Source organism: Centruroides sculpturatus, unplaced genomic scaffold (assembly GCF_000671375.1).
Source record: "Centruroides sculpturatus isolate CEXI.00-Female unplaced genomic scaffold, Cexi_2.0 scaffold483, whole genome shotgun sequence".
Classification (NCBI taxonomy): domain Eukaryota; kingdom Metazoa; phylum Arthropoda; class Arachnida; order Scorpiones; family Buthidae; genus Centruroides; species Centruroides sculpturatus.
The window spans coordinates 427,148-453,887 of NW_019384741.1; the positions used below are offsets into that span (position 1 = coordinate 427,148).

General features: G+C 34.8%; 4 protein-coding genes across 4 annotated transcripts; 3 read left to right on the forward strand and 1 right to left on the reverse strand.

Moving 5' to 3' along the window:
- Window positions 1–2,445: 2,445 nt before the first annotated feature.
- Window positions 2,446–3,669, reverse strand: LOC111628381. Its single transcript, XM_023372155.1, has one exon. It carries the CDS (start codon window positions 3,667–3,669, stop codon window positions 2,446–2,448), a length of 1,224 nt encoding a protein of 407 aa, XP_023227923.1.
- A 1,363-nt stretch (window positions 3,670–5,032) lies between these two features.
- On the forward strand, window positions 5,033–5,759 carry LOC111628382. The gene is made up of 4 exons (XM_023372156.1): window positions 5,033–5,078; window positions 5,132–5,315; window positions 5,436–5,604; window positions 5,673–5,759. Exons 1-4 carry the CDS (start codon window positions 5,033–5,035, stop codon window positions 5,757–5,759), a joined length of 486 nt encoding a protein of 161 aa, XP_023227924.1.
- An 8,619-nt stretch (window positions 5,760–14,378) lies between these two features.
- Window positions 14,379–17,581, forward strand: LOC111628386. The gene is made up of 4 exons (XM_023372161.1): window positions 14,379–14,473; window positions 14,827–15,010; window positions 17,192–17,369; window positions 17,453–17,581. Exons 1-4 carry the CDS (start codon window positions 14,389–14,391, stop codon window positions 17,537–17,539), a joined length of 534 nt encoding a protein of 177 aa, XP_023227929.1. The 5' UTR covers window positions 14,379–14,388; the 3' UTR covers window positions 17,540–17,581.
- Window positions 17,582–23,369: 5,788 nt separating this feature from the next.
- LOC111628383 lies at window positions 23,370–24,386 on the forward strand. The gene has a single exon (XM_023372157.1). It carries the CDS (start codon window positions 23,532–23,534, stop codon window positions 24,384–24,386), a length of 855 nt encoding a protein of 284 aa, XP_023227925.1. The 5' UTR covers window positions 23,370–23,531.
- The last annotated feature ends 2,354 nt before the right edge of the window (window positions 24,387–26,740 follow it).

The window sequence follows — 26,740 nt, forward strand, 5'->3', positions numbered from 1 at the left end:
GTTTTCCACTGTAAGATATACCGAATATATTCTGGATTGTGTTACTAGGGTCATTAATATTTATGAACAAAGCTTTGTTCTTAATATGTTAAAAGAAATCTCAGGGAAAATAGATACAATGAATGATCATAATTTGAAAAATGACAGTATACTTGTTAAACAGAATGGGGTACTTAAACGCCTAACTGCTCTTGACACTAACAAAAGTACTGTTAGTAACACTACCAAGCTGTATAGTACTGCACTTAAGGCCAGGGGTTCCTCTACTAATCAAAAACATGTGCCTGCAACAAAAAATGTTCTTCTGATCTATTATGCTAGTGACAATGGTAATAGTGATGACGTATGTAAAATTATTAAGGAATGAGTTAATCTATCGAGGATAAAGATTGGTGTTGACAGAGTTCGTAGGATTGGAAATGGGGTATTGCTGTCGATCTCGAGAAAAGTGAGGACATTAATGTTCTTGATAATTATTTTTCCTGGGTTGATGTTACTACATGTTCCAGCTGTTGCTTCACCTCTATAGCTGATTGGCGTGTTTTGAACAAGCATAACTTCTCTGATCATGCGTACATCACTTTTTAAATCAATGGCAGTGCTTCTTTCCTACTCCTGGCAAATAGAGCGCGGTTTAATCTTTCACGCGCTAATTGGTCTGAGATCTCCGAATATCTTCACTCTGTGATTGATCTCTCTGTATGTAACACTAAAGAAGATGCCAAATGTGCTATTGATCACTGTATTTACCATATTAATCTAACTTGTGATACTTATATTCCTAAAACCATTCCAAAGCGTCGACGGGTTCCTTGGTGGAACGGTGAGCTCACCACGCTTCGTAAAATGAATATCCACTTACGTTGTAAATACAAACGCTGTCCTAACCCATTGGTAAGAAAAAGGCGTCGTTATGAGTATTTAAGACATCAACGGATCTACAAAGATCGTATGCTTAATATCAAATTACAGTCCTGGAGAGACTTTTGTTCTCGTGCGTCAGATAATCCCTGGAGTTATATTATAAAAATGTGCACTGAGAAATTAAAAAAGAATTCTATCCTTACCACTTTCAATACTGGAACTACCATCACTACTACCCTATTTGACACTGTTGAAACTCTGTTGGATACATTCTGTGTTGATGACTCTGTTGATGATGATTCTGACTGGCATAAGACTTTGCGTGCTGATTGGTCTCTTCCGTTAATATCTGAGGATTCTCCTCCCTTCACCTATAGCGAGGTGGATGTTTTTTCATGAATTAAAGAAGGGTAGGGCACCTGGTATTGATGGTCTAACGGTTGACATCGCAAAAATGTTATGGAATGTCATGCCTACACAGCTCTTTCAGCTTTATAACATGTGCCTGCAATTTGGTATTTTTCCAGAGTCATGGAAGATTGCACACATTGTTTCCATACCTAAATCATCTTTTTCTGATGATGTCAGACCTATCTCCTTATTGCCAATACTGGGTAAAATCTTGGAAAAACTGATAACTAACCGCCTCTCTTGGCACCTAGAATCCTTAGGTAAACTCAATAACTTTCAATACGGCTTTAGGCATCAGAAGTCTACCACTGCGATTGAAATGGTTGTTGGAAAAATTTGGAGCCTATTAGAAGACAACAAATATGTTTTAGGCCTGAATCTTGATATTAGTAAAGCGTTCGACTCTGCTTGGTGGCCATTGGTCCTTCATCAACTTAGGACCTTACAATGCCCCAGCAACATATACCAACTTATTAAAGACTATCTCGAAAACAGAATTGAAACTTTTTCTGTGGGCCATCTTTCTTTCCAACGTAAAGTCTTGAGAGGGTGCCCACAAGGCTCCGTTTGCGGACCTTTACTTTGGATTTTACTTTTTGATAGATTTCTTTGCCAGGAATTTGGGCAGGATGTCATGATTGCCTATGCGGATGATTTCGTTCTTTTTGGTGGGCAGTCACGTGCTGATTTGGAATACAAAGGGAATCGTGCATTGAACATGATATATGAATGGGACATAACGAATAAACTCTGCTTTAATGCGAATAAAAGTAAAGCTATTGTCTTTAATAAGCCAAGACAACAAAACTTATATGCGCGTGTTCCAACTCTTAGGATAAACGGTAAAAGCGTAAAGGTGGTGAAAGAACTTAAATATCTTGGCATATTACTTTACTTTTTTTATTTACTTTAATTTAATTTATTATGTACAAAGTACATGCCCTGACCCCGCATGTAGCATTATCAGGGCTAGAATACAAGTATGATTAATTACAATTACAATTACAATATAAATATGACCGGATTACTATATATAATTGTAAAGAGTGAACAAAGAGCAGAGATAAAAACATAATGTACAGGCCGCAGGGAATCCGCAGTCACAACAGTTCGCGTGAAGTGGTCCCTACGGGTAGAAGACAACATATCAATAGGTGCCTAAGAAAGCAATTAGCTGTGTAAGCTGGATTTATTAACAGTGTAAATCCTCTTAGCGAACTGTATAAAATTATGGTAAATATCTTTATTTATCCAAATGTCATGATGATTGAATGGCCAACTGATCTTGTAGGTTTCCAACAATATCTTAAATTCTAATCTTTCCCTTTCGAAGGCGATGCAATTAAAAAGATAATGGTCTGGTCCATCCCTGACATCACATGCGTTGCATACATCGGATGTGTAATTTACGAACCTTGCCAGGTAATTAGCGAATTTACCATGGTTGGTGAATATTTGGTTAGCATAGAAATTAGGTGAGTACCATTTATTCCGTAGATGCTGTTGTATATCAGGGATGAATTTATAAGTTATGTGATCTTTATCTAGGTCCCAAGTTGTCTGCCAGAGTTGTAAAGTTTCCTCCCATAACAAACTGCGCAGCGAACGTCGACTAATTTTCTTGTAGACAATATGTTTCTTGTCCAAAGTAGTGGCAGACTTGGCAAGAGAATCAGCTCTCTCATTGCCAACCACCCCTTGATGGGCTTTGACCCATGTTAGTTGGAATTTACAGTTTGACAGTCGGATTTGATTTCTTATGTTCTCAGCTAGTGGATGCAATTTTGTGCTTTTAATAATCTTGTATGCGGATAAGGAGTCTGTGTTTATAGTAACACTGATGTTGTTGTGACTTTTATCAATGGTTTCAACAGCCTTCCAAATGGCATACAACTCCGCCTGGAAAACTGTACACCTGTCATCAAGGCGGAAAGTCAGATGTGTTGTTTCCAGAGAATTTTCATACACAACTAGGCTGCAGCCAACAGAGTTATTTATCTTCGAACCATCAGTGTAGATGTCTATATAGTTGTTATTGGTATTCTCCTCAGTGTTGGCAGTATGCCCAATAGGAAATAGAGTCTCGCTATATGGGATTGTCCATTCTATGTCTTCTGGTTGGATGGTATTGTTCGAGACCGTAATATTGCTGCCCCACTTAATCTGCTGATACTTTTCCCTCTGAAAAATCTCGAGATCTATGGGAGGTTTCCTAGCAAGCGCCTGAAGGCATCGATTACTCACGGTACGGTAACATTTAGTTATTAAAAGAAGCGCTCGTCTCTGCGATGAAATGAGCTTTCTCTTTGTGTGAACCTTTCTAGCTGCCCACTCCCAGGTGCCGCAGGTATAGGTGACCATCGGTAGAAATATGCTGTCGTATATTATAGACATAGTGTCATTGTTTATTCCCCATTTTCTTTTCGCAACCTGAGCGAAGNTGAACAATTTTATTGTGGTGAGTTTGATTATCATTACTTACTTTTTGCAGCGCAAATAAGAATTAACGAGAAATGCAAATTGAATAGTAGTTCAGAATAGATACTTGTCAATAATATTCTTTCTTTCCAGCATAGCTTGGGACCAGAAATCTATATGATATCAATTAATGTACAGTATAGGCATATTCTGTAATCGGAGAGTAGAAAATGATAAACAAAAACGAAAAGCATATTTTTGGAAAATACTTTTAGGAAATTTAAAAATGGAAAAACTACTTCTGTTTCAGAAAATTCTGAAACAGAAGTAGTTTCAGAATTTTCTGGCAAGCTTTTGTTCTTCGATCTGGTGTTTCAGTCTTCTCTTTGTCTTCATTACCCTATTTCCATTCATTCCTATTTACAGCAAATTGTTTTTGGCTTCAACCAAGACTTAATCACTAACAATAACAGAAAGCGTTTAGTCAAACAATTGATTGAGAAGTTGAGAAGCGCATCCTTTCGGCGGATAACTTGCAGCTGGATATAGTTGCCGAACATGACGTATTAGGGATACTTTAAGAGGTTAATTAATTATATCGACACATCTGAATGTTTTGCCGAGCATAAATTATTTTATTTCTGTAACGTTTTCAACCTATTTAACTAGTATATATGTTGGTGCGTTACATTTTCCACTACTGGTTCGATTTCCTCGTTCTCTTTCTGTGTCTTTGCCAATGCAAAGATTCTAGGCATATGGGGGATGGGGTTACGCGATCTTTTTAAGTTATTAAAACGGTCCACTCTCCATCCATTGCCTTGGAGATGGAAAGATGGAAATATATAAAAGTAAAATGAAAAATCGTTGCCTAAATGCCAAGGATGCTAATGCGCTTACAACAGCGTGAAAGTATGATAGAAAAAAGCACGGGACTTAAAAACCTTTAATGTTTGTAATAGTTATACTTAGCTTACTTTACTATGTTTTATTTATTTATGTTATTTTTATTGTTATTTATTTATTGTATTTATTTATGCTTTCATTTATTTAATATACACAATTATTGTAAACTTTTTAAATTTAAAATAAAACGTATTTGAAAAACGATGCGTTCCGTTTTGGAACGGTTTAATCGTAAGCCCGAAGATGGCCTATATTAAGTAGATTGAAAACGTTAGAAAAATAAAATAATTTATGCTCGGCAAAAAATTCATGTGTGTTGATATAATTAGTTGTAGTTGCTTAGAAGGAGGTGTATAGAAGTTAATTAAATTAGGTCGGAAAAGGGGCCTGGTTTTATTGGAAGGAGAAACGATTGTCTTTTAGAGACTGAAGGATGGAAGAAGGAGAGAATGAAGTAGAAAAACATCATCGTCAACTGTGTATGTTGAAAATCCACACTAATGCTACTTTTGGTTTTCTAAATTCATTTCAGACGACGAGAACGACTACGAAGTGAAAATGTCAAACGCAAACTCCAATCCTTATCCCATTAAATATAAAACAAATTTTATGTTCTCCATGTATTGGGAGTTTTTGCAACCCGTGACGTGCAACGCCATACTTTACATCACCGTCGTAGAGCACGGAAAAAAGAAGAATGAAGCCACCAAAGCATTGTAAGTTTAGGCCTAATTAGAAGATATTTCGAACGAAAATGTTGTAAACCGAAAAATAGGAAAGAATGAAAGAATTTTCTATTTTGATATTAGTTAAAATACGTTGTAAATTGTTTACAGTGCTTTCGATATGAAAAAGACGATGAGAACTATTCAGAATTGCACCATCGATAAGGAAGCTTACTATTCTTGTTTGGAGAAAGATCCTATGAAAAAGATGAAAAACGGAAACAACATTCAACCGGGAAGTATGTACGCATGCTGCAAATTACCAAGCATGTTCAAACCGGTAAGGATTAAACGAATTGATTTTGCGCATTCGAATTACTTAAAAGTTAACTCTTGACTTGTTTTCAGGGATATTACGACGTGTTCATCGAGTTTAAGAGGAATGCAGCCGTAACATCTTGCTACAAATTGTCAAACGTGGAGGTCATAAATTAAGGGTAAAAAATAAATATAAAAAGTTTTGTGCTTACGTTTTTTGAAATTTCGAAAAATAAAGCTACATGTTATAATGGTGTATTTTAGTGAGTGTTAAGAATCTAAATCTAGGATGATAAAGTGATGACGAAATCAGAATTTACGGAACAACAACTTTTATTTTTAGTGTTTCAATCTTCTGTGTTTATTGAAATTCGTTTATTTCGATTCTATTTTATGCCCTCTTTCCGCTATTTAATTTATTAAAATCATGATAGTTCCTCCTGTTTTTCTAATAATTTCTTTAGAATATTCTTAGTATTTTCCTGTAACAAAGGCGAGTGCTGTGAATTTCTATTCTTTGCGGGACATTTTCAACAAAATAACTCGTGCAACACGGCCGAAAACTTGAAAAAAATTTGACCCACAACATGGAAATTCTATTGTTTTTCGCTTTAACGTTTTCGATATTGCGTTTTTGAATTATTTTTATTTAAAATCTAGTAATATCACAATTTATAAATAATATAATTTGTAACTTTTAATACGAAGAAAAAAGTCTAATGGGTTGTCAACAGAATTATATTTTAAATTCGATATTATTTTTTAAAAATGGAAAACGTTTTGTAAGATTTTTAAGACATATAATGTGGGAGATTTAATTTAATAATAACGAAATTTTCTTGGAAGTCATAAAACGAAATATGGATTGCCACTAGTTGCAGAAAGCGGATTTCACAATATTCGTGTAGAACACAGATTTTACATGTTATTTTGTATTTTCTATAAAATATGCTGAGAAAATATTTTACATTTTAAGACGGAGAGAAAATTTTAAAATTAAATAAAAAAATAAATTTTATAAAGTATGTTTTGTTTTATTCTTAGTGAATTTTTAATGTCGAGGAATTGTAATTACGCTTCTCAAATCATAATATAGATTTGTTTATTGTAAGCAGACATTTGACTGTAATTATCATCGTTACCTTTAAACAAATAATCATTAAGTTGTCTTTTCTAGGGAACTGCTTCGACACGTGATTGATAATAGGCAATCGTTATCTGTTTTACTCAAAATTTTAAGAATTAATATAATTTAGAAGATAATGTAATTGAGCTCATAAATCCAGTAGCCACACATGGAACACAGATAGTGAGTGATAGGAGGATAACGAGTGATGTAAACTATTGATTGTGATTTGTTGTTCCTTAGTAAACTGAAAATGATCTTTCGTTACTTCTATTATACTTTAGATTAAATACTGCTAATTAACAAATATTTGCTATAACCTACACTTTTTAATTGTTTTAACATTTACTATTAACTTCAGACACAATAATTTTCGTTAATAGAAAGGAATTAAAACTGCCTTCAATGAATGTTTAGTTGTTAAACTTAATTTTCAATAATTGTTTAAGGCAGTAAAGTGTTCATAGAAAAATATTGTCCGTAGATTCTTGATATTAACGCATGAAATGTGGAGACCAAGATGATCTAATTGTCACCAGTTGAGAGGTTCCTACAGCCTTAGGGACTTCTTATCCGTGAATGTGTTTGAACTCGGAAAATTCTGACAGTGAGTTTTTGAGCTTTTTGTGGATGACAATGACGCGGTCTCGTATGTGACACTTGGGGTAAGAGGATGAAATAGGAATGAGGAGATTCATTTGAAAGAAGTCGGTCAACACAATTAACTATACTTAAACATTCATTAAAGCAGAAGAGATGAGAAGAAGCGCACAAGCAGAAGGACGACGGTCAACCCATCACCACATAAATCCAAAGGAGGCACACAAACGAAACCAGGGAGAAGAAAGAGCACACGGACACGTATCTTAATTAACAACTCGAACAACCGGAAGCGACCGAATAAAATCGGCTGTTTTCCGTCGTATTCAAAGGTGCACATTCTCCAGAGGTGACTAAAAGCAACGCCATCTAGATAAACAGGCCCGAGTTCTCATGGGATAATTGTTATCCGCCATTACAAGAGTAGTCAGTCATATGCTGTTAAGTGTTCGTGCTTTCAATTGTCGTAATTAAATTGAAATATTGGGTAATTTTTATTAGAATATTTGGGTTACTGGTTTGTTGACTGTGTTATAGAAGCATTTCATAAATATTAGGAATTTGTAAACGTGATAGATAAGGTCGTACAAAATATCGTACAGGTGCTGTGTAACCGATTGTAAAGGCAACTATCCGAACTGTGAAATCTGACAAGCGTCGCTATTGTAATATTGTAGACCCACTGTAGCACGTCCGTCTGTGTGTCTTTCCTTAATCTCGAGAATAGGGAATAGAATGTTTAGGGGCAGGAGGCTAAAACTAACTATATACGAACTTTTGACGCAAACTAGAAGTCGCATTATTTCAAATCAAAATTTCCACTTAAAGGTGTTCAGATGGATGACTGACTCTATTGTTAAAGAAAAAGTATCATGTACAGAAGCAGGCTACTACTAATTTCAGGTGGAAAGCGTGATTTTAAATTAAAAATCAACTGTAGTTCGATTCTATGTAAAAAGTTTAACCTTTCCAGAAAAATGCAAAAAATACGAGCAATTAATTAATTGTCACATGGTCATAATATCGGGCTGCAAATTTTTAATCTATTTAAAATGATTTATCAAAAACCCATTTATTTATTAAGTCGGATAGTCGGGGAAATCCCTCAGTAATCAAATAAAACAAAAAGTTGTTTCAAATAACCATGTAGAAATGTTTATTTTTTAAAAGTGGTTACCGTAACTAATATTGGAAACATGTGCGAATGGCAGTTACGGCAATTTGGTCTTCCAAGCCGATTTAATTGGTTAAACGAAGGTTAATTATTTTATTTCAATATTCTTGAGAGTTTATTAAACCACTATATCGAACGCCATTTCAGTTAAACGGTTTGATGTAACCTGTAAAAACCTATGCCGGACGATCGGCCAAAAAATTACTTCGAGTTATTATTTTCATTGTTTTACGTATTCATAAGTGAATTTATTTCTGTAATTTTAGTTAAAATTGAGTCTTTACAATTAAAATGGGCGTTTTTGTGATTTGAAAACAGATTTATTCACTTTGCATGATTCATTTTGGGGAAAAACGAATTCGAAGATTCTCTAGGAACAAACCGAATTTGAGTACCGCGGTATCACTCTTTCCTTTTTCATCACGAAGTTATAAAAATACTGTCAAAAAATTAAGATATTCATTTATTGGATTACGATGTGTCTACAAAATATTTTGTAGGCGTCCCGAAAGCTATAGTTAATTTACTTGTGCGGGAGCGAGATTTAAATAAACTATCCGAATAGTAATGACGAGGAAGAAGGAAGAAATGTTTCATTGTTTCGAGTGAAAGGCAACGAGTTCGAGGAGAAAGCCACAAGAGTGCGAAATTTCAACTGATAAGAAAAAATGATGCACTAAAAACTTGAAATCAAACAATAAAGCTGTTTATACAAATTTCAATGCAAGTTTAACTTATCTGCATAGAAATTATGTGCTTTTGCTATTTTAAAAAATAAAAGTGTATGATATCTAAAATCAAGACGTATGATAAATTCGTCTAAAATAAGAACAATATGCTGCAATGTATTTGATGCGTAAATGTGGTTATCGAAGATACCGTTCTCACCACATTCGTCACTCTTCCTGGCAAAAACTTGCATAACGCATTCGCTGATTTTTTTTTGTCAACCTATAACCTATTCGCATCCTCTCGTATACTTTAAATCGTTTCTAGATTACCTATAATAATCGATTACGACCTAAATGCTAAGATTCCGTTAAACGTTGTTTAGTGTGTTGTTTAGGGTGGCGTAATTCACCCCCGAAATGGCAGATAACTTGAATGACGATTTTGTAGTTTGCAAATTATTACGAGCTATTTAGGCATTTTCTATTTTCTAGTCTTTCGAGAACAATAAATAAGAAAAATTATTTGTTGTAAAGTTTATGAAAAATCATTAAACAATTTTTTACGGTGTTATTCTGTATATTTTCCGTTTTTCGAAACGAAAAAAATATTACATTCGTGTATAGTCTACCCGAATCCGTGCAAGAATGGGCAAGAATGGGATTTAGTAATAATTGATGATTCGATGCACGAACTCAGTTGAAAAACTGCCTTCCTGTTCACGACAGAGTCTCACCATTATTATGTAAACGTGATCCTGATAATGCAAAATCCGTTTCCGAAAAATACAATTATGAAAGATATAACTTTAAATACGCATTATTTGATTTTGTTTAAAAATAATCGCGACGAAAGTCAAGTAAGTTGTTTCGGACGACAAGCTTTTGCAGGAAAATCTAATTTTTTTATGGATGCGCATAAAAAAGCAACAGAAAAGGAATTCGGTTATTTGTTACTGGATTTTTTCCCTAAAACGAACAAGATACTTTCGGTGAGGGATTCATGTTTTCTGGATGAACGAGGTATTTTTTGGATATACTTAACGATAAAATGAAGAACTTAAAGAAAAATTATATCATATGTTGGCGCTTTTAGACAAAACTACTCCTTCTCAAAAAAGAGCAATGCTGAAAGAAGTTACACCCGATCAAGCTAAAGTTTTGTGAGAAATATGCGATAATTTACGGAGAGGAAATGTACTCATTGATGTTCATAAATTACGAAAATATAAAAAATAATCATGAAGTTAAGTGAAAAACACGTTCCTTTAAATACCAAAAAAAGTTTTGGTTATTTAATCTGGTGGATTCCTTCCTCTTCTACTGGCGACGTTATTGTCTATGACAGGAGGACTAATTGGTAAAGTAATAGAAAAAAAATCTGATGACAAAGCAAAAGACCCTAGTCCCTCCCGAATTGTTAGCGGCATATCAGAAACCTGAAATAAGACTTTATTTCTGAATAATATTATAATTAATTTAATGCGGGAGTAATTGATTGTGACTACTTCGCAAACGTTGGAGTTGTGATGTAAAATTTTGGGGCAGAAATTATTATTTTTGAGGATGGAACAGCTATCGCTCAAATAATTTTATGCATCCAACTCTTAAAGAAACAGATTCATTAGACATCACTGACAGAGATGAAAAAGGATTTGGAGAATGTACAGTATCAGGATTACCTTTTCTCAAAAATAATTTTGTACTCAATTTAAATCCATTATTCTGTTGATATATACGTATTCAAATATTATTTTGTATTTGTACTCACTTTAAATCTGTATTCAAATAAAAAACGAATAATATGAAAAAGAATTCTATATTTCTTTGTAGACAATTCACAATCCCCCATCGACTGGGGAAACTTTCTCGTCTTCGCCATTAGAAGAACGTACTATTCGTCATTTTTAAAATTATGTTGATTGGGATATCATCAGTCGGCGACACGATTTATCTAACACGATTACTTCGGAATTTGCGGATAAACTAAATTAGGAATACATATGTAAAATTACAAATTTGAAATCGTATTTATTATACAACATATTAATTTTGCAAAATGGAATTTAATTTGCCAGTATCAACAATTAAATGAACAATTCCTAACAAATTTTACGAACCACCTCGCTTAGAATAAATTTGTGTGCCACGATTTTAAAAATTTATTTATAAATTATTTGTGTAAATTAAATTTGTGATTAGTGCCACTCATTACTCTATTACTAATATTGCATCAAAGAACATCATGCAAACTCGGCTTCGGCTTCATGCTATATTAATGCGAGGAAACAGAAGCAACGTCAGCGCTTTTGCGTGCATTACTTTTAAATTATGCCACTATGAGGCCACAACGTCTATAGTAAGGTAATCGAATGATAAACGTGCTATTTTACTCTTCGGATTGGGCAAAGAGACCAACGTTGCGTATGGAAAAAATTCATTTTTAAGTATGGTAAAATTTAACTTATTTTCATTTTTAATTAATACAAATTACGAATAAAGTATTTGTAACTATGACCATAAATTTATACAAATTCACTTTCTGCTATTAGCGCTGTTGGTCAAGTTGGTCATGGCATAATTTAGAATTAATGTTTGCGCTGAATGGTTGTTAACCTATCTCGTGTATTTCACGGAAATAAAAAATTCAAAATTTTTATTCAAATTCATTCCCATTGCTATATTCGTAGAAAACGTCGTGTTTCTATGTTATTCAATATGTTAGACTTTATTAATTTATTGCTTTATTGTTTCCTGAGAATAGTAAACATAAAATTACTGAACAATTTTTGAATGTATCGATGCTAATATTCCGTGTAATAAAACGCATACGAATGGTGTTTCCTTTCGTCGCTTCTCGTAACTGTCTAAGCGTAGTAACTAACTATTATTTAGAAAAAAAAATTTGTTACCCAATTACGAGACATATAAGCAGTTTGGGAAAAGTATGATGTACAGCCGTAAAGCGAGATATATACGCTTATTTGCGATAAATAAAGGCCAATCGTTCTTAAATGTTGCATTTCAAATCCCGGAAGTAACGAAGCAATCTGCTCTGCAAACGTATGTTTGTTCAGGTGGACCAGCACAGGCGCCATTGCAGACGAATGACAACTGCTTATCCTGTTACTAATGAGTTTGATGCGTTCATTCTCATTTACTGCGATACTATTTACATTTTTAATTCATCTCTTTCGACACCACCAGAAATTACACGATACAAAGACTGCAACGAATAATAATAAATATAAAGCAATAACATTTAATAAGAAGCCCTTATCACGAACAGCCTTAAAATGTTTGCCAAAAACAATTGTTAAATTTTTATAATTAAATAAATGTCGTGCTCGGCCTGTTACTAATGAGTTTGATGCGTTCATTCTCATTTACTGTGATACTATTTACAATTTCAATTCATCTTTTTCGACACCACCAGAAATTAACATATAACTTCTAATTATAAAAAAAACTAGCTGTTACCCGCGACTTCGCTCGCGCGAATTTTGCAAGCAATTATATTCGGTATTTCAACAACCATTGTAATTGTTATATAACACCTACCGCTGAGAATGATGAGAATTGCCGAGAATCAAACGAACTATTTTTGATTTCATCAATTTCCTGGATAGTTTACAATCGTTCTATAATCGAACCAATATGCAATAACAAACTCGAATTTAAAATGGTATCGAACATTTCGTTAAAAAATCGAAATATATAAAAAATATTTATAACAATGTCTGAAATGTTATCAATTTAATACACTTAAGTACTCGATGAAGACTGAACGTAGTTGAAAATAAAAAAACATATGTAAAATAGTACAGTAGAATCCGTTCTTCGGGTTAAGTCTTAATACTCTCTCTCTCTCTCTCTCCCTCCTGCAAGGGAATTTCGAAAAATCCCTTCTTAATGTGCATTTTCATGTACTCTATGTACCAAATCTCACCTTTTTATTAGGTACAGCTGTTTGCTCTGGGCGATGATGAATCAGTCAGTGAGGACAAATAATTTTATATGTTTAGATAACTAATTAAAGTGTTTTTGAATACTATTATGCGTGCAAACCAAGTTCATTTGCATTATCCGCTTGATTTTCAGACTGCTTTCAATAAGCAAATATTTTTTCTACATACACTATCGCTTTTATTGTCCCGAATAACATTAGAAATGATAATTTCCGCATAAATCGAGTGTTTGACATTATACTGTGACCAAATTCATAGTTGAGAAGAGAAACTCGTTGGCATCATTACGCGTAGGATAAATTATTTTCCGCTTTCTGGCAGTGATGTGCGCAATAAACAAATTAAATCATTAAATCTGTGTAAATTATTTGTTTCAGAGTTTCCAACCCTTGAATTTTCGATTCGATTGTTACTAAATATTTACATAGTCGAGCCCGTTTCGAGTTTGGCTACACAGAATAACCAATCGTACACTTCACGTGTTTGTTCCTCGCTTTACAAGAGTCAACACAATTTAATTAACTGGCACCCTAAAAAGACACCGTGGTCAGTCGATTAAAAATTAATTTAAATAGTTTGCAGCTTATAGAATCCAAGACACCGTACGAGAAAAAAGAACATCACCTCGCTTGATTACAAATATTTATTTATCACTTACGGCATCAGTAACGAACTACACAAATCTCGGACACAAAACGACAAAAAATTTTCTATAGTATTTAATAATGTTTAAATAATATCCACATATATTACAAATTTCTTTGGATTTAATCTTCCGGGAGGAATTTTTACGGCTGAATAAACTCCAGTGCTGATGTCGACTTCCTGAATTTGAATTATACGTGACCAGCATTAACGTACGAAAGTAAAATGTTGACGTTGTTTTTTATTTTTTCGTTCATTTATTTTAATTAAAATATACTTAATTAATTTGAAGCTAAAATATTTGTCTTTGTATTTATCACAGAGTATGAAAATTAAATTAAAATTCACCATTATNTTATTTTTTATTTTTTCGTTCATTTATTTTAATTAAAATATACTTAATTAATTTTAAGCTAAAATATTTGTCTTTGTATTTATCACAGAGTATGAAAATTAAATTAAAATTCACCATTATTAACAAGACAATGAAAAAGTGAAACTTTACTTGCATATTTCGTCGACCAGCAGCTGTTGCTCGGCAAACAGTCCCCCCGTAAATAATCAAGCCAATAAAAACCCAGTTATAGGTATTTATTTATCTTATTCCCGACAGAATTGTTATAAGATGGCAAATATGTCGTACGCCTTGATCGTCTTTCTTATACTAATTCAATTTTCGTGGGTAAAGTGTTACGAAGTATCGTATTGCGGTGAGTGCGTTTTGAATTTATTATTATTAATTAAATAATTTTAACCTTTTGCCAAGACAATAGAATTTTGGCTTTATTGCAATACGAGAAACTCTTTGTCGTAGTTCTATTCGTGCAGTTTTTCACCGTTTCGTAATATTGCATTAATCTAGGAAAACATTTGGCACTCATACTTATTGGTAAAATATGTTATTCGATTAACCATAAAAAATGGAAAATCGATAAAATATTTTAAATTAATGTTTTTAATGATGTGAATTATCTTTTAACTATGAAATATGAATTGATTTTTAAAGTGTTTGGTGATTTTTAATTTACCGCGACTCATTGGTAACATTTTGTATCGTTCGTAGACGATGAAAACAGTCGACAATTAGAATATTCCGTCCAAAGATTTGAACCATATCCAATCAATAGCAACAAGCCGTTTACTGTTTGGATAGATTGGAATTTTCGAGAAAACATGCCGTGCAGTGCTTTATTTCATTTAACTGCTGTAAAATCCGGCGAAGACAAGAGCAAATGCGATAAGAACATGTATGTTTACAGAATTTAATTTAAGATATTTTAAATTAAGAGTAATTTTATTATCGTGTTCTTATGTTCTTTGTGTAATATGAATGCTGTATATTCAAAATTATTCTTTCAATCACTATATCAGTGTATTTCTATTAATAGGACTTATCATAAGTCCTATTAATAGAAATACACTGATATAGTGATTGAAAGAATAATTTTGATTAAATTAAGGACATAGATGCATATTAATTAGCTGTATATTCAAGTTTATATATTGTTTCCATAAATATACATTATATTTTATACGATATAGTGGATTTTTTAATTAATGTATACAGTAGAGCGTCGTTTATCCGAATGAATTGTGGAATGGGGTTGTTCGGATAACTTATTTTCGGACAATCGATTATGTACGAAAAAATATATTAACCTACCCATGTTGAAATTTTTCTCCGTTGCTTGTCGCTTCGCATTGAATTTTCGTCGATGTTAAGCCTAACAAAAACTTTTTAAAATAATAATCGTGACTATTGTATCGTTAAAAATTATTTTTTTATTTTGTACAAACAAAATAAATATATTGAAAAATATAAAATGAAAAAAAAATATACTTTAGAACAGGGGTGTCCGACCTTTTTGTTTTTCTGGGCCGCAGTGGAAGAAGTCAAGGAGTTTTGGGCCACAAGTATATATAATATATACTTGTGGCCCAATATACAAGTATATTTAAAAATTAACATGTCTAGATTATAATAATAAGTATTAAAACTTTATCAAGAAAAAAGGATATTTTAAAAAATTACTTCTACAGACACTTTCAATTTTTACTTAGAAATAGATAAATTCATTTATTATAAAAGAGACAAACGGAAATTTATTTGAAAGACACAGACGTTTGTTATATTTGGGTCTCTAATTAATAAAAAGCAACGAAACACCATTTTAAAGTGCATTTTTATTCAACTAATATAAATAATAGGTAGCCCAAAAAGTAGCCAAAGCGCCAAATGATATTTTTTGCATCGAACAAAAAAAGTAGCCACATTTGGCGCAATGTAGCCAAATCTTGCAACGTTGGAAAAAATAGTAAATAATACTGGAGTTGTGAATCAAAGGATTATAGACCCAAGTGCAGGGAAAGGAGAGAAAGGACAAAAGATAAAAAAGTGAGAAAGGTTGGAAAATTAAGGGTCAACAGAAGATCTATTTAACCTTTCTCACTACTACATCTTTTGTTTTTTCTCATCTTTCCCTCCTTTTCCCAAATTTGGGTCTATAATCCTTTGAGTCACAACTCCAGCTTTATTTAGTAATCCTTCCGCATTCACACATCTCCAAGTATTTGAAAATATTTTCTTTTCATTCAAAAATAAAATATGAATAAAAGTTTACGGCTTTGTGAAACTTTTTTTTTGAGTTTATGCCGTTGAAATAAATAAATAATAAAAAAATTAAAACATTTGTCGGTTTTGTTTACACGTTTATTGGGCCGCATTGGAACTTGCCTTGGGCCGCATGCGGCCCGCGGGCCGCGGGTTGGACACCCCTGCTTTAGAAGTTGATCTAGTATCAAAAACGTTCGATTCAGCACGACACACTGTCCTCAAACAAACACCACACAAAAGCGCCAGTGCTGACAGCTAAAACACACGCACCAACAAAAAAAATATTGGCGTAGCCCAAGATATAGCCAAAGATTGCAGCGCCACAGCACTAGCGAAAATTTAAATTTGCAGACTGGAATGCTTTCGGATAACCGACGTTTCGGATAACAGACTTTCGGATAAATGACGCTCTACTGTATTTGTGAAAAATACAAATTGTGTAAATAGAATCTTTTTTTGTCGTTTTTCTATGAAACATGTAAGTGCTTGTTGTAAAAGTTTATGTTTACAATATAAGTAATGTCGGGTTCTTAATTATATTGTTGTTTTTCTAACAGCACTGAAGAGGGGTTGTAGATTTACAACCCGAAATGCATTTGTAGCCTGCGTACAATTTGTGCAATAAAGTCTTTATTTTCTAACTAGAAGTGCTGTGAGACCTTCAACTAAAAATGATTTTTTGGATTAATATGACTATATATAAGATAGTAATTTGATATAATTCTATTAAGTTATAACGACTAAAAAATTCTTAAAAAATTTCGAATTACTTCATGTATATTTTCTCAATAAAACATTAAAATTTACTTTTCAGGACATTATCTGTGTCACAGGTGTTCCAAATGATTAAGCAATGTATGAAAGATAAAAATGCCGAATACTTTTGTATTAACAATCCATCTGACTTTAGGAACTTTGGAAATCGAAACATGCGTCAAGTTGAAAAGGGACCAATGCAGATGTGCGTCACTATACCCAAAATTTTTGTACCGGTAAGTCGCGAGTACAATCAACTTCCAACGTGTATTTCTAACGTTCCGAATATATTTTAATGCAATTTTCTTGGAATTTTCAGGGATTCTACGACATTTATGCGGAAGTACTAAAAACGGAGCACAAGGTTATATCTTGCTGTAAATTTCAAGGAATAGAATTCAAATAAATGTATATTCTTGTTTCCACGAATAAAGTAACTTGACACTGCAAAAATGAAAGTAATGCGTACTTCCGTTCATTTTACAATTTACACAAATTCATTTCGTATTTAAAAATTTCCAAAGAATAATTTTAAAATGTTCGTAGTTTCTTAATTAACGAGTTTTTCATTTTTTTATTTTCTTCTTATTTGGACACTTTCAAACAAATGAAGAATTTTACATATTTTACATTTTTTGCAATAATTAGAATAAGTAAGAATTTACTGTATTTAAACTGGTGAGGAGATTATATGCCATTCGCGAAATAATAATTGACTTCTCTAACATCCCGTAATTTATCGTTTTCATTACTTTTATCTGTCGAACATTTATCGGGAAATAATCGAGTCATTCTCAATTTTGCATTGAAAGTTTCCGTTCTTTTTAAATTGTAGAAATAATTATTATTATAGACATTAATTTTAGCCCGAAGTAAAATTAATTAAAATATCTATAATCGTGAGGCAGATAATAGTAAGGGCTTATCACACAAATGATAATGGGCACATATTTGTGCATCGGCCCTCGTGTGAGTTTTCAAGGACATAGAGTTTTTCTACATCTCTTAATTAATGACACACAATCGTTAGATTGGCTCACTTTATTTAGGAAGGCTTTAAAGTAAATGCCGAGGGGAAGAGTGATTTCGAAATCAAATTCTTCTCTTTGTCAGGATTTTTGACACCAGTTAAACAATTATCTCGAGGTTTAACTCGCGGTTAATTCGTTAATACGGAGAGGAGATCTTTCGATTCAGACATATATGAGGCTTTTTTTAAACATTCAATAAAACGAGATCAAATATACAAATTATACTTTCAACGTATTAATATGTATGTCGCGGAGAGAGAGATTACACTTCGGTTCAAAAATCATACTACCTCACAAATTTTATATTCTTCTGTATTCTTTCTATTCGTATCGATGTGAATGTTTTTAATTTCTCTGGTTCTCTTCAGGTTCTCATTCTTGTCTAAATATATAAATATATAAAATTGCTTGTCCTGACTAACTGACTGACTGATTCATCATCGCCGAGAGCAAACCGCTTAACGTAGAGAGGTGAAATTTGGTAGACAGTTAGGGTACGTCATGGAAACGCACACTAAGAAGGGATTTTACGAAAATTCCCCGCGGGGGGGAGAGGGAGAGGATTAAGGCTTAACCGGAAAAACGGCTTCTACTGTACTATTTTAAATGCGATTTTTTGTTTTTATCTGCGTTTTAGTAGGGTATGCCACGGCAATGCACACTAAGAAGGAATTTTTCGAAATTCTCCCGCAGGCGGGAGAGGGAGAAGTTTTAGTCTTCATCGAGTACTTAGGTGTATTAAATGGATTAAATGGATAACATTTCAGACATTGTTATAAATATTTTTATCTATTTCGATTTTAAAAATGTTCGAACCGTTTTAAATTAGAATTTGTTATTGCATATTGGTTCGAGTATAGAACGATTGTAAACGCTCCAGAGAATTGATCAAATTGAAAATAGTTCGTTTGATTCTCGGCAATTCTCTTCAGCGGTAGGTGTTATATAGACCTAACAATTACTATGGTTATTGAAATATTGAATGTAAATGGGGTTTGCTCGCAAAACCTCCGTGGATGAAGTCGCGGGTAACAGCTAGTCCCTTGTAAATCTCAGGCGGCACTTCATAAAACATTTTCTTCATTCGGGAACATAGAGACAAACTTTTTATGAACCTTGGGCGTTGGCTATGGAGAGACGGCATGGAATACGTCTTTCTTCTCTTAGAGTCGGTGGCGTACTCCCTAAGCAAAACCAAAAAAGTCTCCTTTTTCGATGTTTTCCTTCAATGAAAATATTGTATTCTTCCCACGTGAGCAGGATGAGTGGGATTTACAGAGGGGTAACTGTACGTTGTGTGACTCATATTTTCGAAGATAAGGGAAAAACGAAAGGATGTGGAACTTCCGTTGAAAAGAAAGTGTGTTTTACCAGTTTCATTCGTTTTTAACTTAAACTTTTTCCATCAAAAATTAGAAATATTATTTCTTAAATTCATTAATACTATTTAAACTTTTAATTAATTAATAACGGGGGTATCCAAGATCTTACACTCATCTATTAAAGGATGAAATAGATTAAATTAACAACGAAATCTGGCTGCATCATATGTTGTCACCACTTGTGCTCCAGATGTGTAAGTTAACACACCTTCGTTGTAACCGCTCTCTACATCTTGTAGAAATGTCTGAACCTGCAACTCTGTTGTCCTGTTGTTTTTGGTATGTTTATAATTTAAAATGACTGCATAACATTAGTTTATAACTGTAAACCGATAATTCGGCTAACTCATAATTATTTTTGTATCAGCACCCTGTTAATCACGTTACCATACAACGTTATGAAGAAATATTACTCCTGTCTACATTGATAATGCTTATTGCATATACAGTCATGGCGACGTTTTCATCTTTGTATTGTATAGCTTTAGGCATAGTTTTATGTTTGATTTTAAATTTATTTTTGTCACATTGTATAATTTTTTCAGTATACTAAAACCTCTCGTAAATACCAACTGATGATTTTTCTATTGGAAAATAGTCCATTATAATAGATTTCTTCCTGTTATGCCCCGGTAATGCATTTTGGATTTTTCGGTTTCTATACTTATGTAATCATCTTATTGTACATTCTTTTTTGTTTTATTAAATGTTTTCACTTTGATTCTTGAGCGTTTGTGCCCATTATCATTGGTGTGATAAGCCCTTACTATTATCTGCCTCACGGTTATAGATATTTTAATTAATGTAGAAAGAGCAGCGTTTATGGTCGGCACTATTGGGCGTATTTTAAATAATTGTTTAATTTTTTGCAGGTAAGCTCACTGGTTTGTTTCGTCATGTCTAAAGGGAAGACCAGTAAGTCAGTCGGATAGTAGATCTCAGATTTTTCATTTTGACCCATTGGAGGAGACGAGTATCTTGGAGTTACTTCAGGGAGAATTTAATATTAAGGATGGGATATCGTTACTTATTGAGTTAAATTTAAAGCAGAATAAGAAATTGGAAAGAATGATTGCTAAAACTGATAGAATCTAGTCCTGGGTAGAAAATTTGGACGAAGCTATTGTTAATCTAGAAATAGATTAGATTATCTATTGTAACAAGGTTTTCTGTATTAGATAAAGTGTATAGTAATCATTTTCCGATAAGTGTAGTTTTAGATTGTAAATCTAAGAAGAAAATTCGAAAATCATTTAAGAGGTCTGAGTAAGAGTGAGAGAATTTTTGGAGGGAAGAAGGTAGTGGAAAGATAAATTATAAGCAGGGCTGTGGAGTCGGAGTCGTGGAGTTTTAGTGTTTTAGCCGGAGTCGGAGTCGGAGTCGGTAGATTTTTACGCGACTCCACAGCCCTGATTATAAGTATAGGGAACTATTGTGTGCGATTCAGAGTCAGTCAGTATTAACGTTCGAAGGTTTAACTAATTTTATTAAATCATCATTTTCATATTGGTGTCAAAGGCCGGTTGGATTTTCCAATTTCGTGTGGTTTGATATGGATTGTAAGTTGAGTATTGCAAGAAGAAATCAGGCGTTGAACAGTATGAGACGAGCAGAGTGGAAATAGTGTTGCTGTGAAGAATTTTGTTAAAGAACCTAATGTGACTCGCAATTTATGTAGAGCTAAGGAAAAGCTTTTTTTGCATAAGATCAATAAGAATTTGGCGTCTGGTGATAGTAAACAGTTCTGGCGATTTCTTTGTTAAGAGTAAATACAGGGAGCTGCCAGATCTTGATTGGGTAGCTTTTTTTTTCAAAGAAATTTCATTCTAATAAATATTTACCGGATATGTCTGTATATAACTGGTGTATGAATTGGCAGGACGAGTTGTTGGATACGGAGATAACAGAATAGGAAGTCGAAAAGGTTCTAGCTACTATGAAAAATGGTACGGCTCCAGGTATTGATGGGATACCGGTGGAACTATGTAAGAATTTCCCAGATCTGATTGGATATATGGTAGGTCTGTTTAATAATGTTTATCAATCAGGGATGATTTCTTTAGACTGGCGCATATGTAAGATTATTCCTATATTTAAAAAGGGACTTAAAGATTTACCTGATAATTATAGAGCAATTTCGTTACTACCGACAATTTCTAGTCTTTTGTAAAATTTTATGTATGAGTTTGATATCGGCTGAATAAGTTTAAAATATTTTTAGATTTCCAGGCTGGTTTCCGGTCTGGTTTTTCGACATCGGATAATATTTTTGTTTTATATGCCTTAATACAGAAGTCTTAAAAGAAGAAACGAGATAAACTTTACGCCTTCTTCATTGATTTGACGTCGGCATTTGATTCGTTGGATACAGATCTTTTATGCAGTCAACTTCTGAAGATTGGGTTGAGCTATAAATTTGTAAATTTTTTGATTCAGTTGTATACTAATACAGAGGCGTGCGTACCTACTAAGGAGGGTACGACTGATCTATTTTTCACGTTAAAAGGTGTGAAACAGGGTTGTGTATTGAGTCCAATACTGTTTAATTTATATTTATATCCACTTGTAAGTAAACTGAACGACTCTAATTTGGTGGGCATTGATCTTTTGGAAACGGAGATGAAAATCTTGACATATGCAGATGATTTGGTTGTTATGGCAGATTCGCCTATAGGTCTATAGAGAATGATTGACTTTTTAGGATACACACTACAAAAGTTAAAACTGTCTGTTAACATTGACAAATCTAAAATACTGGTATTTCGAAATGGAGAAAAACATTCTAATAATGAGAATTGGTTTTTACAAAATCGCAAAATAGATGTAGTTGATGAGTAGCCTATAAGTATCTGGGTGTAGTTTTCCAGTCTAATGGGCGTTTCTTAAAACATTTAAAGTATATTCACAGTAAAGCGACCTTTGGAAATGATAAGATTATTAAAGCTTGTGTATCTGGTAGATTGGTACGTTGGAAAGATAAATTAAAATTATTTGAGTCATTTATTCAATCAGTATTGTTATATGGATCTGAAATTTGGGGCTTTTATTGGAGAAATAGATATGATAATATACAAATTAATTTTATTAAGCGTTTATATTCTCTAAAGAGATGGATTCCATCGTATATTATATATAGGCCTATATTTGGAGTTTCAGAGTCCCCCTTTATTTTAATATAATAAAAAATAATTTAAAATGGTTATGCAAACAGTCTGCTAGAAAACTTACAGAGTCCGCTAAAATATTTTTAATCTCTCAAAGAGTAGCGTGGGCAGATCGAATTGTGTCTTTGTTGCAGAAATCTGGTTATCGAAATGATCTGATAATGTTAATGTTAAATAAAATCGATATTTTAATGAGTTTGGCGAATAATTATATAACTGAGTTTAAATATAAGGCGGTTAATTATAAATATAATAAATGGTATTTGGATGTTTTTAATGAATGGGGGTCGATGACCTATCTGAATATAGAAAGACCTTTTTTGTATTACACAAGCAGTATTATATGTGCGATGTAATATGATTAGAAGAATGTTAAGTCCATGTATTGAGCACTGTGAATTTTGTAATACTACTGTTAATTTTGACGCTTTTCATGTAATAACGGAATGTAAGGCGCTGACAGCAGTCAGACAAAAGTGTTTTGGTGAAGATTGTTTTTCGATCCAAGCATATAAACGATTGTTGCAGGACTGGGATAAATATTGTCGCGCCGGCTGTAAAAAAGACTAGCACCATGATGCGGAGAGCGGCGAAACAAAAAAGAATGTTTTTGAAAAGAAAAGGAAAAAAAAAACAATTCGAAAAATTAGGACGTTCGAGAAGATTTGTGTTTTTCTTTTAACGAGTTATATAACGTTTTTGTTTTTTAGTGTATCTAAGTAAAAGTGTCGGTTTCGGTAAACTGTGTTCTGAATTTATATCCCGAGCCCCATAGCTCGTAACAAATTGGTGTCAGGAGTGCGATGTGAATCATTCCGGTTATGCCGAAAGAAGACACTGAAGGGATTCGTACACGAAGTCAACAGCGACAACAGGCGATGGATCAGCGACGTTTTAGTGAATCTTCTGATTGGACATTAGATGGTCAGCAAACAACTGACTCTGTTTTAACCGCCAGCACCACTGGCGCTACTCCAGCACCTGCTATGCTTGATTTATCTGTATTGTTGACGGCGTTGCAAGAGCAGACCAATCAGTTGAAAAATATGCAAGAGCAGGCACGTCAAATGAAAGAAGAACTCCAGCGAGGCCAAGAAGAGCAGGCACGTCAAATGAAAGAAGAACTCCAGCGAGGCCAAGAAGAGCAGGCAAGTCAACTGAAGGAACTGCATGCAACGATTGGCAGCGATTTAAAGGTAATCAAGGAGCAGGTTGAGTACCATGAAGAGCAGGTACAACGGCATGAGAATCGAATTTCCAAAGCTGAAGTGAAGATCACAGATGTTGAGAAAGCTTTGGTCAAGCTCATATCTGAGACTGGGAATGCCACTCCCGTTATAGCTACACCGGCAGTACATGGATTTAAAGTACCGCCTTTCGACGGGACATCTTCATGGTCGGCTTATAAAATTCAGTTTGAAGCCGTGGTGAGGATGAATGGATGGACTAAAGCACAGGCCATGACAGCACTCACGTTGGCCCTCCGCGATCAGGCCTTGACTATACTAGAGGCCCTCAGTAAGGATGTCACTTATGACCAACTGGTGGAGGCATTGGAGTCCAGATATGGAGACAAGCATCTTGAGCACGTGTATCGGGCGCAGCTTAAGGACCGTGCGCAACGTAGTGCCGAGACTCTACAGTGCTGGGCATTGGAAGTTGAGAAGCTGGACTGAAAAGCGTATCAGTCTTCACCTGCATTGGTTGAGGGACTACTTGTACAAGCGTTCATAGATGGAATATACTCGATGTAGAAGTTCGAGCAGCTGTCAGATTGAGACATCATGAAACTCTGAAGGATGCTTTGGCCCATGCTTTGGAGGTGGAGGCAGTAAGACGCGATGATCGATCCCATCGTGTTAGGGAGGTTGTAATGACAGGTCCCCAGTGTTACTATTGTAAAGCCAGGGGACACCTGCAGATGAATTGCCCAAAGCGAGGGCATCTTGGGAGAGACCGAAAAGAGGATGGACTTCAGAAGCTAGAGGTGACTGATACCACCGCCCAGCTGCAGTGGCAGCATGGAAACGAGTAAGTGCCAGGACTGCGGGGCGGGTGCTAGCTGGTTTTGAGGGAGCCCCAGAAATCTCGATCTCCCAAGCCCACGATGGAAATAGCCTGATTATTCAAGGCGAAATTAACGGAACACCATGTAAGCTGACATTGGACACTGGAGATTCTCGCACGGTCATCAGTTCTCAACTGGAAAATCAGTTTCTTGGGGACTACTTCAGTGGACATGATCGTATTCGTCTTATAACAGCGACCGGTCAGCACATATCCGTCCGAGGCGAGAAGGATGTGGAATTGCAACTAGGCAACAAGATTTATCGGCATAAGGTTATCATTGCCGATATAAGGGACGATTGCATTCTGGGCTTGGACTTCATGAAGGAACATCATTGTGAGATTGATGTCACGCAGGGAATCTTAAAATGCGGTTTAGCAGAACTTTTTATGGACGGTGCATCGCCGGATAATGTGTGCTGCTTAAATAAGATTGTTTTTCCCCCAAGATCAGAAACTATCGTACCAGTTAAACTACCAGATAACGCTGGTCAGAAGAATCGTTGTGTCCTTGTAGAGGGTTTAGACAGCAGTTTACCATGGAAGATGGCGCGAACCTTGGTGAGGGCCACTAACGTTTCGCCAGTACATGTTCTAAATCCGGGTGATAGGGAACAGGTTGTTGGAGGAGGCACTTTAATGGGCACCTGTGAAGAAGTTGCTTGGATGCGTAAATGCCAAGAACAACCTACTGTGACCAACATGAAACATTCCGCGATCAATGTGTCATTGCTTCTGGAGGAATGTCGTAAGGATTTGTCGGAAGAAGAACTAAACAAAGGTAAAAAATTGTTGCTTCGATATGCCGACATTTTCTCGTCAAGCGACACTGATATAGGGAAGACGGGATTGGTTCGGCACAAAATAAATACAGGGAATGAGTTACCAATCCGTCAGCGACCGAGAAGGCCACCGATGGCACGTTAACAAGAGGTGGATGCCATGATTCTGGGAATTTTAAGGAATGGCATTATAGAGCCTTCATCTAGTCCATGGTGTTTACCTGTGGTCCTGGTAAAGAAGAAGGATGGCAGCATGCGTTTCTGTGTGGACTATCGTTGACCGAACAACGTTACGAAGAAGGACAGCTATCCACTGCCAAGGATTGACGACACATTGGATACGCTGACAGAAATGAAGTGGTTCACTACCCTGGACCTAAAAAGTGGCTACTGGCAGATGGAAATAGACCCTAGAGACAAAGAGAAGACTGCATTTTCCACAGGAAAGGGTTTGTGGCAATTCAAGGTCATGCCCTTTGGGCTGTGCAATGCCCCAGCTACTTTCGAAAGACTTATGGAGCTAGTACTCACTGGATTGAGTGGGGATGCCTGTCTTGTCTATTTGGATGATATAATTATCGTGGGCCGCACATTTGAGGATCATCTTCGAAACCTGGAACGAGTGTTATTGAAAATACGAGGAGCTAATCTCAAATTGAGCCCGAAAAAATGCGCCTTCTTTAGACGGCAAGTTAAATTCTTGGGACATGTTGTCTCGGAAAAGGGGGTGCAGACAGACCCGGATAAAATCGTCGCCGTAAAAGATTGGCCAGTTCCAAACGACAAAACAGGAGTTAGAGCTTTCTTGGGCTTATGCTCCTACTATCGTCGGTTTGTGAAGGATTTTGCTGATATTGCCAAATCACTACATAAACTTACTGAAGAGAAGACACAATTCTGCTGGGACAAGGGTTGTGATATTGCATTCCAGGAATTAAAGGAGCGTCTGTGCAACACACCAATTTTGGGCTACCCTGACACTGGAAATGACTTTGTAGTTGACACAGATGCGAGTAACACGGGGATCGGCGGAGTTTTGTCTCAACGAAAAGGAGATCAAGAATCGGTTATAGCCTACTTCAGCAAAGTCTTATCCAAACCGGAAAGAAATTACTGCGTGACGAGAAGGGAATTACTTGCCGTAGTTAAAACCTTGCAACATTTTAGCAACTACTTGCTTG

Excerpts from the sequence above, each read along its gene's own strand:
- LOC111628381 (XM_023372155.1), bottom strand. The coding sequence starts at position 3,669 with ATGTCTATAATATACGACAGCATATTTCTACCGATGGTCACCTATACC.
- LOC111628383 (XM_023372157.1), top strand. The coding sequence starts at position 23,532 with ATGCCGAAAGAAGACACTGAAGGGATTCGTACACGAAGTCAACAGCGA.
- LOC111628386 (XM_023372161.1), top strand. The coding sequence starts at position 14,389 with ATGGCAAATATGTCGTACGCCTTGATCGTCTTTCTTATACTAATTCAA. Across the intron at positions 14,474-14,826 it reads TTACGAAGTATCGTATTGCG|ACGATGAAAACAGTCGACAA; the intron begins GTGAGTGCGTTT and ends TATCGTTCGTAG. Across the intron at positions 17,370-17,452 it reads TACCCAAAATTTTTGTACCG|GGATTCTACGACATTTATGC; the intron begins GTAAGTCGCGAG and ends TGGAATTTTCAG.
- LOC111628382 (XM_023372156.1), top strand. The coding sequence starts at position 5,033 with ATGGAAGAAGGAGAGAATGAAGTAGAAAAACATCATCGTCAACTGT. Across the intron at positions 5,079-5,131 it reads AAAACATCATCGTCAACTGT|ACGACGAGAACGACTACGAA; the intron begins GTATGTTGAAAA and ends AATTCATTTCAG. Across the intron at positions 5,605-5,672 it reads TACCAAGCATGTTCAAACCG|GGATATTACGACGTGTTCAT; the intron begins GTAAGGATTAAA and ends ACTTGTTTTCAG.